Here is an 11,460-nt window from a genome sequence, read left to right as displayed (position 1 = left end):
AGCTCCGTCAAGATGCGATCGATCTGGAGAGGTCCCAGGGCACTTGACTAACAAATTTCCCTTCAGTTGAACCATATGTCTTGTAGAATGAATTAGAGTCTGGAAATAAATTCAATAAAATGCTCCAGGATAATAGTTTCAAACCCTTTGTCTTGTTTGGAGAAAACCAAATGTTCGCGCGGTATAGCTTGATGATTTGAATGAAAACACAAGTATTTCCTCAATCGACAGTTTCATTGCTCGTCGTTCACTCCACTCAAACATTTGTTGAGTCTTTCATAATTTACGTACAGAAAGCTCATGATTGTGGTACGTTGAGATAGTTTTCATCGACCCCACCGGACATCGAGTCACGCTCTTAAATGCTATGGCGGTTCCGAGCATCCTTCCGAGCCGTAAGTGGAACCCTCCCTTTGTATCGTAGTTCCCGTTCAACGCAATACCAGACGGTTCACAGTTTGGAAGCCGCATCCATGCGCTCAACTCGCTCCTCGATTCTATGGATTCAACATCTTCCATGGAATGTTCGATCACAACTATCATCATCATCAGAATATTTCGCACCCAACGGCGGCATCTTCCATCCATTCACTCATTACTGTATATGCACCACTATGTCGGCGGTCATTCACGTAGACTAGATGAGCTTGCATCGGGATAGCGTTCTCAGGATAGAGGAGTATAAAACAGGAAACAGGGCGCATAGTAAGTACATTGTCCGTCGATTCGTGAGAGACAACCTATAAATAACATGAGGAACAAAGAGGAATCGTCCCGCAGTTGCCGGGAGTGACTCATGGGCGAGGACATATTTAAAAGTGTATTTTGATTCTTGGCTTATAGTTAACTGAGTGCGTTTCACACGCTTCTCCGAAGATCTGTGGTAAACAAGTGAAATAATGACAGAATGTACATTGGATATCGGGGAGAATCGTGAACCAAACGAGAAGGCCGACGAATACAATAACGAGAGACGCTGCGCACAAGCACCATCTTCTACGGGCCTTTCTCCGATACTCGATCATCTGACTTTCATCCAAGTCAGCATTCTGCTTCTCGGAATTATGAGGGACCATGGCCAACACGAAGCCGATGATCAGACCGAACAAATGTCCGAAATTATCCGTCCACGGCGTGAGGCCACAAACAATACCTATCAAAATCGGAAGGACCGCGTGCAATGTCGCGCGTTTCCGGTCCAACAACCTATCCCAAAGTTTAACAAGCTCGGCAATGAAGATCGCCATAATGCCGAACAGAGCGGCCGATGGGCCGACATCCGCCCTGTACGGCACAAATATCGCAGACGCTAAATTGCCCCCTATGCCGGACATCATGTAAATTGCACCGATACGATGAGGTCCGTATATGCGTTCGAGATCACGCATCAACCACATTTGTACGATGGCCGTGAGCGCGAAATGGAGTAGGCCCGCGTGAAGGAACAGCGAGGTAAGCAAACGGTAAATTTGATCCGGACTCTCTGGCGATCTCACGAAGGGGAACATGCCGCAGACGTCCGACAGGCAAGAGACTTGCGAGCATAGAGCAGCGTCGTCATGGAAAGTTCCCTGTACAAATTCACAATATTCTCGCGTGGTGATTTCGCATTGACCGTACGTGCCAATACAACACGGGCGCCCCACTACCTGGCACGCCATGTGTGCGTTTTCATCGGCCAGATCTCCGTTGCGGACTGTCGATGGCACATGCTGCTTGCGACACTTTGGCCACTTGGTGAAGTCTTCAGACCAACGATACGGCTCGATCGATGGAGGTTCGTTGCAATACCGCGGATCTTGACCGCAGACTGAGCCGACCATCACTCCGGGATGCATGATTTTGTGCCAGGTGGAAAGGTTCTCCTGCGAAAGGAAAGCGGAAATCCGATAAGAGATTGGATCACTGGAGAATTCTCGTCTTCCCTCTCGTCCGGTCTACCGACAGGGCGCCAGTCAGAGCTGAAATTGAACTTCTGGATCACAGCGGGGAAGGGGTGTAGGCGGAGGGTCGTCCTGACCGTACATCATGCGGGGCAGAGCTTGCGACACACGACACAAGTCTCACCTTTTGACGATTTGAGGTTGACGGAAGCCCATAGGGGGCCGAGGAAGACATGGATCCCTCAAAGGAAGGCTTGGAATCGAACCACGACCAAAGTTAACATCTTAGACATTCGATAGCCGCCACCACCACCGAGAGACACAGCGGACCGGAATGAGAAACGAAAAAGACCAGGAAAGAGGAAGGCGAAGAAGAAAGAAACGGAAAATAAACACACGAGAACTCCTTGACCCAACGGGAAATCAAAAAAGACGGATTCACGGAACGGATCGGAACCTCCCACCTCGGGCGGGATACAACAACCCTCAACAAAACAAGGATGGGAAACCCACGGGGAAGATCGACTAAACGTCGCAAATAAGTTCAACGGAACGACTCGTGTTGAGCTTCGAGGCGAAAAATCAGCATGGAATAGTTTTCCCGCCGGAAATCCCGCGCGAATACGTGAATGATGTTCTCTCGAAATCGCTCTCATCGAATACCACAGCCTATCCCGATACATACCGAACATTGGTCCTTCTGAGTCTGCACGCAACCCGACCTGTCGTGGCGCACGCAGCAAGCCGTGTCTCGTTCGCGTTTGATGTCCCGTACGATTTCTGCTCGTATGCCGGGGTCGTCTCGCATGCACGGCGTGAATCTCGCTCCGAGATGAATCAAGTCCGCCTCTCTATTACCGAACCATATGTTCTGGCGCTCTTCGTAATCAACATTCTCTAGTGTCAAAGAAGTCACCATAACTAGTTCTTGTCTACGCTCCGTCTTTAGACCCCAAGGAGCGAACCCGTATATCCACAGGGAGAATAGTAAGATGAGCTGTAAAGAGAAAACAGATATAGGCTCAGAGGCAAAGCGACGGTCGGCGATCGCACCATGTGAAAGATCGACTGAAAAGCATACCTACCCACTCCGCTCGTATAGGGAGAGAAAATCAGACAGAACTCCAGCGGACATCATACGGACGACTTACCAATTGAGTCACGGTCACGTAGTAGGTAAAAATGGGCCGATATTCTATGGGCGTGACGTAATTTAACTGGAACGCTTTCTTCAAACCATTGCTCAGGCTGAATTGGCGTCTCTGTTTCCGAATATTATCCGGCGCGACCCCGCGCATGAAGATGATTTTCTTGCCGGCAGGATGTACATCTGTCGAAGGTAGGTCGGTCTGGAATCGAAAAGCGTCGGATTAGCGACTCTATTCTATGTTTGACCGAGGAAAACGAAAACAGGGTTTACCTCACGTTCCGTCAACATCTCGCTAGCTCGCTTGCTTGTCTCTTAACACTCATTTCTTATCATCGAATATAGACTGTCGAATCACATTCTGCGGGACTGTCATTTGTGCAACTTGAGACTCTGAACATCGCTCTGTTTTATTCACGACTCTCCGCAAGATCGAAGCGGTACATACATGGGAGCTGCTGCCGAACTGAAGGAATCCCGACTGGTTATTCAACGCTCACTACCTGAAGATGGATGTACCGCAAGACGCCGAACTCCGCACTACGATTCTTTCAAAAAGATGACCTTACCTCGTCTTCACTTCTCGGACCGAGATGTTTAATAGCTAGAAACGTGATCGCCTCCGGCGACAGTTCCGGTGGGGCAGACACGACGCCCATGGGTATCTCGTGGCTCTGTGATCGACGCAGCAAAGATTGTCGAGTGGATTCGAGTGCTTGAGCCTGCGGAAATTATCGGGGGTAAGCTTGCAATTGGGCTTCAGAACGTAGTCAGGGGGAAATCAAGCCTGAGAAGCCTCGAATTCTTTTTCGCGCGGGACTGCCCGAACAATGCGCCCACGAACCTCGACCCTTTCGGAATCCTTTCGGAGGACATTTTGAGTCTTCTTCTTCAAAGTCTGGAACCCGTCCGCTGTCAACTTGAGGAATGGTGGTTTCGTGAGCTCTTCCGGACGTTCCTGAGCATCGGTATCCGTTTTCAAGGCGAATCTCCGCGCGAAAACGACTTGCCGTCTCTTTTCGAGCTTCTTTTGAGACTCTCCACTATATAGCAGAAAATCCTGGGCCTCTTCTTTGATTCGACTGAAAGAAGAATATCTCATTTAGATTGGATGCTCATTTGTCTCCCGCCTCGCTCGCTGTACAGCGTTCCCCGTCGGCTCGCTCATGACTCGGGATCAGACTCCAGAAGACTCCGCTTCCGAGTCCTTCCGTCGTGATTTTGGCAGTGTACATCTCACTCGACTTCTTTCACAAAGAAATAAGGGTTTTCCGCTCGCCCCCGGACCAGAAAACACGTATGCTCGATAATTCTGGGCCAGACACGAATCCGAACCTCAGAGAGGGAGCTCTCCCCGGTATCGTTCGTTTCAAGAAACGAAAACCCAACCGAGGTGGGAATTTATGACGATGGAAACTCGATTGCATCAGGAGCTATCAGGACTCCGATTGAAGTGACGGCCTAGCATCCGCTCTCTGTAATTCCATCGCTTCCGCTTCTTTTCGACTTGTCGCGGTAATCGATAGCTTCCTTAGCATCTCTTTAGCGTTGACGGTCTCAGATCATCGAAGAGAATATCAAAAATCAGATAGGTAGAATTAAGGTAGGTAGAAGCTCGGCCAAACCAAGAGTTCTACTTCCAATACTCCGCGATATACCTAGTCGTTCCTCCGGGAATCACACTCTTGTTGATATTCCGACAATTCAGGTTCGTCGGGACACCAAAGAGCGAGAGCGACGAGACCAAAGTATCCGCTCGGGATTAAGTATAACATCAAATGACGATTCGACTCGAAGACAGAAACAAACTTCGGCCGGAACGGAACGTCGTCATCAGCTTCATGATCATGGAATCACGGATTCGACTCCACTTTTGACGACAAAGAACGAAACTCGCGACTCGGAGGGGATGTTCGGGGAAACTTCTAGTCCATCCATATGGCGACTCTCGATTGTCTGATTATGCCCAGAGACGCCTACGATTCTTGAAATTTACGTGAAGCTCAATGGGTCGTCATGAGCTCTCGAGCTCCGACTGGGAGTGTAGTCGATTCGACCAGCGAGCTCTCGGATCGGTCTCGTTGGGATTTTCAAAATGGGCTGCTATTTCGTATCCTGAAACTCGTATACAGTCACGAATGACTGCGACAAATGCTCGCGAGCGGTCTCCCGAATTCCTCGTCGATGAATCAACGTCACAGAACAAACGTGCTTGACACTCCCTCTTCAACTAGAGACATCAATCACGCTGTCTTTCCGTGTAAGTTGTAGCCACTTTGTGCGCTGCAGGAGATTTTCCGAGAGTTCTCCTGCACGCTCCAGATGGGAATCGACAGTTTATCCAAGAAAAGCAAACCGCAGACGTCGTCATTCTCGCGCTGAAATTCGCGGGACGCGGAAATATTGAAGCGTTCGATGGAGCATCCGTGAGATACCAAACAATGAGCTCACGATAAGGCACACAATGGGGGCAAACTAGAACTAGGTAAATTGAGTTGTCCCGGACGCCGGGCGCTTCTCATATCGAGGTCGGGATTCGGATTCTGTTGCTTTTTGACAAGACCCCGTCCGTCGGTGCTCCCTCAGAATTCGTCTCCCCAGCTGAGCTCCACGTCCAGCCGGACTTCCGTATCGATCCCCGAGACTCCGAGAGACTCCCGGACACTCCTGTAGTCTTTCAAGCGCGCTCTATAGAAACTCGACGGTCCTGTCGAACGTACCTGACCCCCCGTTCGAGGATTCTGCTGATTTGAGTTGTGGGTTCAGGGTGGGTTCCTGAGGAACCCTGGACGGGAGTGACGGGATCTTCCCTTCCTTCCTGAACCATGGTGTCTGTTTTATAGTCCGTGATCCTGCACTGATGAATTGCCCCACATAAGCACTCCTGACTGTCGTAGACGTTCCCGTAAAGCACTCCCTGCACTAGAGCACCCCAGTCTCAATCACACACCACCAGTCAGAGCCTTCCCCTCCTATGTGTTCTGACTGAGAGGGAAAGGAGGTGCAGCGATCCACGTACCGGGAGGTCTTTAAATATATTTCCCTGAGGAAAATGTTCGAATGAGACCAAGTCTCCCAGGGAGTAATCGCGGTGATGGGTGATTGATCGGTAAACTCGTGCCGGCTGCCGGATTTCGTTCGTCGGCCCCGAGTCCGATGCTCGTGGGATCGGTGACAGAATGAACGACGAGACTCGCTAAAGGCCTCCCGGTGCCAGATGGTATCGTCGGGGACATCTAGACGCCGGCAAGCAGATGAAAACCGAAGGTTCCAATCGGCGGAATTTCGTTCTGTTGTTAATAGCGAAGTAACAGAATCCCACAATGAGTTTAGAGGGCCGATCGGCAGCACAGGACTTGAGGTGAGTACACCGAGGGGCTCCAGGGCTCTCTTCAGTCTTGAGCTGCCTGGCTGATGACGGAATGGGAAAAAATTGAGGGATGCATAAATCCCGAGGCGAGAGTCAATCCAACTTATTTCATGGAGATGCTGCAACACTGGAGAGAGAGCCTTTTGGGAGTCAGATTCCAGAGATTGGGTGGGCGTCGTGTAGATTCACGGGGAGTCCTCGTATTCCGGACCTTTCACGCCCGATAAGAGACGTTTGTCTCAGTTGACGTCGCTTCGCTTCTTCCTCCACAGCCGAGGGAGTGTTTGTGTCAAATATCGGGCGTACTAGTATGTTCCTGGTCGAACGATGAGGGGTAGAACTCACGGAGGAGAAGTACCGCCCCCCTAACATTGATGCTTCGCGACAATTGCGTAAATCCTCCGTTTGAGTCTTTTCGGGGAAATCATATTTCTGAATGGCGCAGAACGAGAAGGAGACACCGAAATCTGCCATGCAGAGGAATGTTGATTCCGCGAATCCGGCCTGGATTCAAATTCTCAGCTCAGCCGTCGAGTCCACTTGAATCACTTAGTTAGTTGGTTGACCCCATGGAAGGGCGGGTCGGCTGTTGTTTCATTCTCGACTCTAAAAGTCGGAGGTTCTCTGCGCACATCAACACGTTTTCCGCTTCGGGAGCTCATATCATTTTAATTGTTACCAGAAGTGGCGTGGCAAGTCACCTCCGCGGCGGATGCTTGCCGTTCCTCAGATCCGTGGGCCTGATGTTCCGCAAAGTGCAGTCTTTGAGAGGACAGAGGCGGCAGCGCGGAGTCTTCTGTTCGAACCCGACGCTGATAGGCCTCGGACTTACTTAGATACCCCTTTTTGTTCGCAGCTCCGAGACAGATTCGATCAAAGATGAAGAAAGAACCGCAGGCCGTAAACACAAGAAGCATCATAAGCACAAGGATCAGAAGTCGAAGAAGCATAAAAAGCATAGGCGCCACAAAGAGCCCAAGGTGAGTGACCCGAATCACATCGGAATATTTATCATTGAAAATCGAATTGCATCATGCTCGGCAGAAGGAGAGTCGAGGACGTTTTCCAATCTCGGGAGCTCTCATTCAAGGATGAGGAGAAAGACCCCAACATTCAGGATCTCGAGCTCGAGGAGCTCGAAAGGAAGAAACTCGAGCTCTTGAAGTCGCTCCAAATGGTCGAAGGGGAAGACGGAAAACCCGCAAGCGATACAACCCGGAGACTCGTGGTCACGAAATCCGACGACGGAGGCCTGGTACGTTCCCTGGAACTCTCTACTCCCGGTTCCGATTGAGCATCAGCAGGCTTGAAATTCGAAGAGGAAAATACTGAAAATTAAAAAACTAGAATGATAAATACTGAAAAATACTAAGGATTTCGTTCGATTCTAGAGCGTGAAAACAAATCACAGCAACGGCAGCGACGAGTTCGCCGACAACACGAGCTCGAAGAACGGAGCGAGCTCAAAGGAAACTCATACAAAGTCCTCCGATAGTCATCGCTCTGAAACGGTATGTTGTTCGGTTTTCGAGTCTCAATAGGACAAATCGCCGACGAAGACCTTCGAATGATCTTCTACCCCCCCTTCTGAGCTCCATTCGGGACCATCGGTCGATGTCCCCCTCCAATGGTCGTCTCTCTGACGGCTTTTCGGGCTGCTTTCTAGTGGTATCCCCGGGGACATGCGACCCGATTTCTCCCCAACGGAGACTGGGCCTAAAACATGTCATTCGGTTATTCGAGTTCTGATTCTGAATTCTTCTCCATAGAAACGCGACAGAGACGAGGATGCCGATCGACGCAAGGAAGCGAGGAAGCGAGAAAAGCACCAACAACGTGAAAAGGAAAAACTCGAGATGAGGTCTCGCGAAAGAGAGAGGGAGCGCGAGAAGGAGCGTGAGCGGGAACGCGAGAAAGAACGGGAAAGAGAGCGCGAGAAGGAACAGCGAGAGCGGGAAAAAGAACAGCGGGAAAGGGAGCGCGAGCGCGAGAGAGAAAGAGAACGTGAGCGAGAAAAAGAGCGCGAGAAGCAACGAGAACGCGAGAAGGAGCGAAATCGGATGAAACAGTTACATCGGGATCGGGAAAACGATCGACACCGGGTGAGGAAGATGAGCGTTATAGAATGACAATGATCCTACAGCGATATTCGTCTGAAGCTGATCACCACAATTTATCAATCAAGCACTGTCATCATGGTTATCAAAAATTTTGAGGATAATAATATTATTATGTCATTATACGGTATCATACAACAACTATATTTATCCTCCAGGATCACCGTCGGCGAGACGACGACAGGCTCCGTAGAGGCGACAACCGAAGCTCAGATAGTCGAAGAGACCGAGAGATCCGCCGGGGTGGGGACAACGAGAGACAAAGTCGGCGGAACGAGCGCCGCAGTCGGAGCCGAGAAGCTGACGATCATCACAACAACGGCTCGAAGCGACGCAACCGCAGACTCGCAAGGGATTCCTCCTCGGACAACAGCGACAACGAGGAGATCGAGATAAAGGACGAGGACGAGGATCTGGACGAAGAGGAGCTCATCGAGAGATCCAGAAAACAGCGACAGGAGCTGTTGGCGAGACTCGGTAAAACATCGTCGACATCTGACCGGAAGGTCGAGCCTCCCGAGGCTCACAGCTTCAGCTCACCCGGTACTTCTACCCAAGACGGTCTCCGGAGTCAAGAAAGACGCAGTGCGAGTCCCCAGCCTGTCATTCTGGATTCTGACGGTGACACCACCTTCAGCAAGGTTTGAACTTCGCCCAGATCCCAGAGTCCTAGAGATCGGAAGCCATGGCCTGAGAGGGACTGTCGATTTCCAGGAGAACTTATAATGAAATCTTCATTCGCTTACAGTTGGGCGGTGGGCCTGGAGAAGACTCGCCAGTCGCCGAAGGAAATAACTTGAACGGTCAGAAAGACGAAGAGAACGATATGTTCTCTGAAAATTACAATGCATCCTCGCCTAAATCCCGATCTTTGTCCAGAAGTCTCATCCATGAGAATCCAGCCCTCAACGACAATTGGGACGATGCCGAAGGCTACTACAAAGTTCGGATCAGCGAGGTCCTCGACCAGAGGTATGAAGTATATGGATACACCGGACAAGGTCAGTTCGCTCACAGGCTCGGAACTCTCTCTTGCGGCTCTGATCGTGCGGAAAATTGACTCTCAGAATTCCTCCAGGCATGTTCTCGAGTGTGGTTAGAGCTCGAGACAAAGCTCGAGCGAACGCCGAGGTCGCCATCAAAATCATACGTAATAACGACGTCACGCTGAAATCCGGTCAAAAAGAACTAGAAATCCTGAGAAAGCTGAACGATGCCGATCCGGACGATAAGTACCACTGTCTGCGACTGCATCGTCATTTCTCGCATCGTCAACACCTCTGTCTCGTGTTCGAGTCACTGAGCATGAATCTCAGAGAGGTCAGTTCGAGTGATTGGCCGAATTCCCCCCAAAAGGGGAAATGGTTGTCGCAACGATAGACTCAGAACTCACGGCGACTCCTTTGCAGATCCTCAAGAAGTACGGTAAGGATGTGGGTCTCCACATCAAGGCCGTCCGGTCATACGCACATCAACTCTTCCTGGCGCTGCGTCTCCTCAAGAAATGTAACATCCTACATGCCGATATTAAACCCGACAATATTCTCGTCAACGAGAACAAGCTACAGCTGAAACTCTGTGATTTCGGCTCCGCGTCCTTCGCGTCCGACTCGGAAATTTCGCCCTACCTCGTGTCGCGATTCTATCGTGCCCCCGAGATTATCATGGGCATAGGCCATGAATTCGGCATCGATCTCTGGTCAGTTGCGTGCACTCTGTACGAGCTTTACACTGGGCGGATAATGTTCCAAGGCAAAACCAATAACGAAATGTTGAAACTGTTCATGGAGCTCAAGGGTCGGTTCCCCAACAAACTCGTTAAGAAGATACCCGAGATCCTTCGGAACAAGCATTTCAGTTTCGACATGAACTTCATGTACTACGAAGTCGATAAAGTCACTGAGAGGGTACGTGCCAAATGGGCTTGCTGAGCTTCACTGTTCGTCATTACTTATGATCATAACTATGATTTTAGCGACTGATCGATAATTGATTCCCCATTAATTTCGCAGGAAAAAGTAATCGAAATGAAGAACATAAATCCTACGCGTGATTTGGGAACGGAGCTATTCGGCGCCAATCTTCCTGCGGCTCAGCTGAATAAGGTGAGCGTTGCATTTCTTTGACGGCCTCGAAGCTCCGGTTCTATTCACGATCGGCACACTTTATTCACACCGAAATTCTCGTCCTGTGTAGGTTCAACAGCTCCGGGATCTCTTGGACAAGATTCTCGCCATCGATCCACAGAAGAGACTCACGATAAACCAAGCTCTCCAGCATGTTTTCATCACGGAGAAGATCTGAGATCCGAGCAAAGCGCGTGAAGTTCACCAGACTGTTGGGGAGCTCTGATACGATTCAATATCGACTTATTAAATGGGCTGCGAATGTTTTACTGTCTCGTCGTGAGTCTTCTGCCGTATTCTTCTGTCTCCCCAAAGATCGTTTATTCGATTTTGACGAGGGAATAATTCACTTCGGATCTTTTATGCGACTCGACGGGACTCCATTGCCCAAATGCCCCCTCCCCCCTCTCCCTGAGACTTCATTGTGTACACACCGCATCGTCGAGAGATTACATTAAGGGACCTGTTAAACTTGTACAAAACAACAGTAATTACAGAGAGAGCTCGGCCGGTTATCTGATATTGAGCCCTGTGAGCGACTTCCATTCAGATATCGTGGAGTCTTTCATTTCTAAGGAAGACCGTCGAACACGAGAACCAATGACCCGTGTTGAAATGAAACTCTTCTCCCGATTGGAACGCATCCGCTCGCGCAAGAACAATAAACTGGAATAAATGATGAAGCATGAGCAGAAAGTGTCTTGAGATGGATCAGATTCATGCTCTCTCGGGGAATCTGGAGAGCCCCCCGGAATCGAGCCGTGCTTTTTCTAGACGGGAGAATCCTTCATCTGAGGGAAGATGGATGCAAGACTCG

General features: G+C 50.0%; 2 protein-coding genes across 2 annotated transcripts; one reads left to right on the top strand and one right to left on the bottom strand.

Moving 5' to 3' along the window:
• Positions 1-215: 215 nt before the first annotated feature.
• rho-5 (rhomboid-5) lies at positions 216-5,897 on the bottom strand. Its single transcript, XM_003746418.2, has 7 exons — positions 5,751-5,897; positions 3,875-4,112; positions 3,600-3,752; positions 3,479-3,496; positions 3,035-3,232; positions 2,569-2,880; positions 216-1,865 (listed from the first exon to the last, which is right to left on the bottom strand). Exons 1-7 carry the CDS (start codon positions 5,855-5,857, stop codon positions 813-815), a joined length of 2,079 nt encoding a protein of 692 aa, XP_003746466.1. The 5' UTR covers positions 5,858-5,897; the 3' UTR covers positions 216-812.
• Positions 5,898-6,302: 405 nt separating this feature from the next.
• LOC100905251 (serine/threonine-protein kinase prp4) lies at positions 6,303-11,324 on the top strand. Its single transcript, XM_003746417.2, has 11 exons — positions 6,303-6,391; positions 7,257-7,380; positions 7,491-7,655; positions 7,792-7,911; positions 8,170-8,502; positions 8,676-9,158; positions 9,266-9,518; positions 9,596-9,837; positions 9,927-10,424; positions 10,530-10,622; positions 10,714-11,324. The coding sequence occupies exons 1-11, from the start codon at positions 6,354-6,356 to the stop codon at positions 10,819-10,821; spliced, it is 2,457 nt and encodes an 818-aa protein (XP_003746465.1). The 5' UTR covers positions 6,303-6,353; the 3' UTR covers positions 10,822-11,324.
• Positions 11,325-11,460: the final 136 nt, after the last annotated feature.

This window comes from Galendromus occidentalis, unplaced genomic scaffold (assembly GCF_000255335.2).
Source record: "Galendromus occidentalis unplaced genomic scaffold, Mocc_1.1 scf7180000077496, whole genome shotgun sequence".
Lineage (NCBI taxonomy): Eukaryota > Metazoa > Arthropoda > Arachnida > Mesostigmata > Phytoseiidae > Galendromus > Galendromus occidentalis.
The sequence above is the reverse complement of the archived record's forward strand: the minus strand, read 5'-3'. Positions and strand labels throughout refer to the sequence as shown.

Coding starts and splice junctions, on each gene's coding strand:
- rho-5 (XM_003746418.2), bottom strand. CDS start 5,857: ATGGTTCAGGAAGGAAGGGAAGATCCCGTCACTCCCGTCCAGGGTTCC. Junction 3,753..3,874: donor AGGATTCCGAAAGGGTCGAG/GTTCGTGGGCGC, acceptor TAATTTCCGCAG/GCTCAAGCACTCGAATCCAC. Junction 1,866..2,568: donor CTCAGAAGGACCAATGTTCG/GTATGTATCGGG, acceptor TTCCTTTCGCAG/GAGAACCTTTCCACCTGGCA.
- LOC100905251 (XM_003746417.2), top strand. CDS start 6,354: ATGAGTTTAGAGGGCCGATCGGCAGCACAGGACTTGAG. Junction 7,381..7,490: donor GGCGCCACAAAGAGCCCAAG/GTGAGTGACCCG, acceptor CTCTCATTCAAG/GATGAGGAGAAAGACCCCAA. Junction 9,159..9,265: donor GTGACACCACCTTCAGCAAG/GTTTGAACTTCG, acceptor ATTCGCTTACAG/TTGGGCGGTGGGCCTGGAGA.